Here is a 1176-nt window from a genome sequence, read left to right on the forward strand (position 1 = left end):
ACCAACAGTTGCAACATGGTGGTGTTTATGGCAGTTTTGCTGCAGCCGCAGCAGCTTCAGCTTTGGCTGGCAGTTCCAATACAAATGAATTTACCAATTTGCCTAGTGGTTCCATGGACCATGGGAGTGCTGCCATGGAAACAAGTTTGGAGAGAATGGCCAATGGTACGGCAACAGCCACTGTAAGTTGTGGCAACAGTGTGAGTAGCAGCAGCAGTAGTAGTAGCAGTGTTAGTGGGGTAACTTCAACGGCCACGACGGCAGCTACACCACCCCCATCCACAACAGCAACAACATCTGTTGCGGGAGCTTCGGAGAATGTGGGCACTGGTGCGGGTGCAGGAGGTGGTGTTGCTGTTAATTATGCTCCAACATTTTTTGGCAATGATTATCATCATCAATTAACCCAATCGGCATTAATGGCCAATAGTACAACATATGCAGCGGCGGCAGCAGCCTCCAGTACGGCCATGTTAACAAATTATTGTGATGCTGCCATGATGATGGCGGCGGCAGCTGTTAATGCCAATCAATGTCTGCAACAGCAACAACAGCGCATTGCCTTAATGGCCAACTGTCAGAGTGCAATGGATGAGCATGAATTTACAAATTTCACCAAAGATGTGGTGACGGCAGCCTTGTCATCGGGCGGATCATCGATGTGCTCTATGTCCAATAGCTCGGTGTCAGTATCCGCAGCACATAAAGTAACAATGAATACAAAAGCAAGTGAAAATTCCTCTGCGGAAAAATCCCCTTTATCATCAGCCAAGGTTAGCCAGGCTTTTAAGGCCAAAGAAGAGCTGAGTAGCCAAACCATTGAGGGTTCGGATACGCCACCACCAAATTTCATCGATATCAGTGAAGTTCCTCTTATTGTGGATGTCAAGTAGTAGCCAAGAAAATTTCCTCGGTTTTTTCTATGGGTATGGAAAAAATGTTGAAATTTCAATAAAAAAAAATAATGAAAATTAAAAAAAAATATATATGAAAAAAAATATTTCTTCTTAAAAAAAAATCTCAAATTCATAAAAAAAAATAGTTAAATACTGTAAAAAGCTGAAAAGATAGTTATAACAACAACAAGTCCCCCCTCAATAAAAAAAGTAATAAAAATAATACGTGTAACATTTGTTTTTGTAGATATAAACCAAAATGTCCAAAACTGTAAAAAAT

At 41.2% G+C, this 1176-nt stretch overlaps 1 protein-coding gene across 1 annotated transcript; it reads left to right on the plus strand.

Annotated features, from left to right (window-relative positions):
• Window positions 1–45: 45 nt before the first annotated feature.
• On the plus strand, window positions 46–893 carry LOC133337351 (platelet binding protein GspB-like; the record flags this gene model as incomplete). Its single annotated transcript, XM_061545581.1, has 1 exon — window positions 46–893. A coding segment is annotated over one exon (848 nt), but the record flags the coding sequence as incomplete, so codon positions are not given.
• Window positions 894–1176: the final 283 nt, after the last annotated feature.

The sequence above is a fragment of the Musca vetustissima genome, unplaced genomic scaffold (assembly GCF_032173495.1).
Source record: "Musca vetustissima isolate MV318-11 ecotype Yass unplaced genomic scaffold, APGP_CSIRO_Mvet_v1 utg76236, whole genome shotgun sequence".
NCBI lineage: Eukaryota > Metazoa > Arthropoda > Insecta > Diptera > Muscidae > Musca > Musca vetustissima.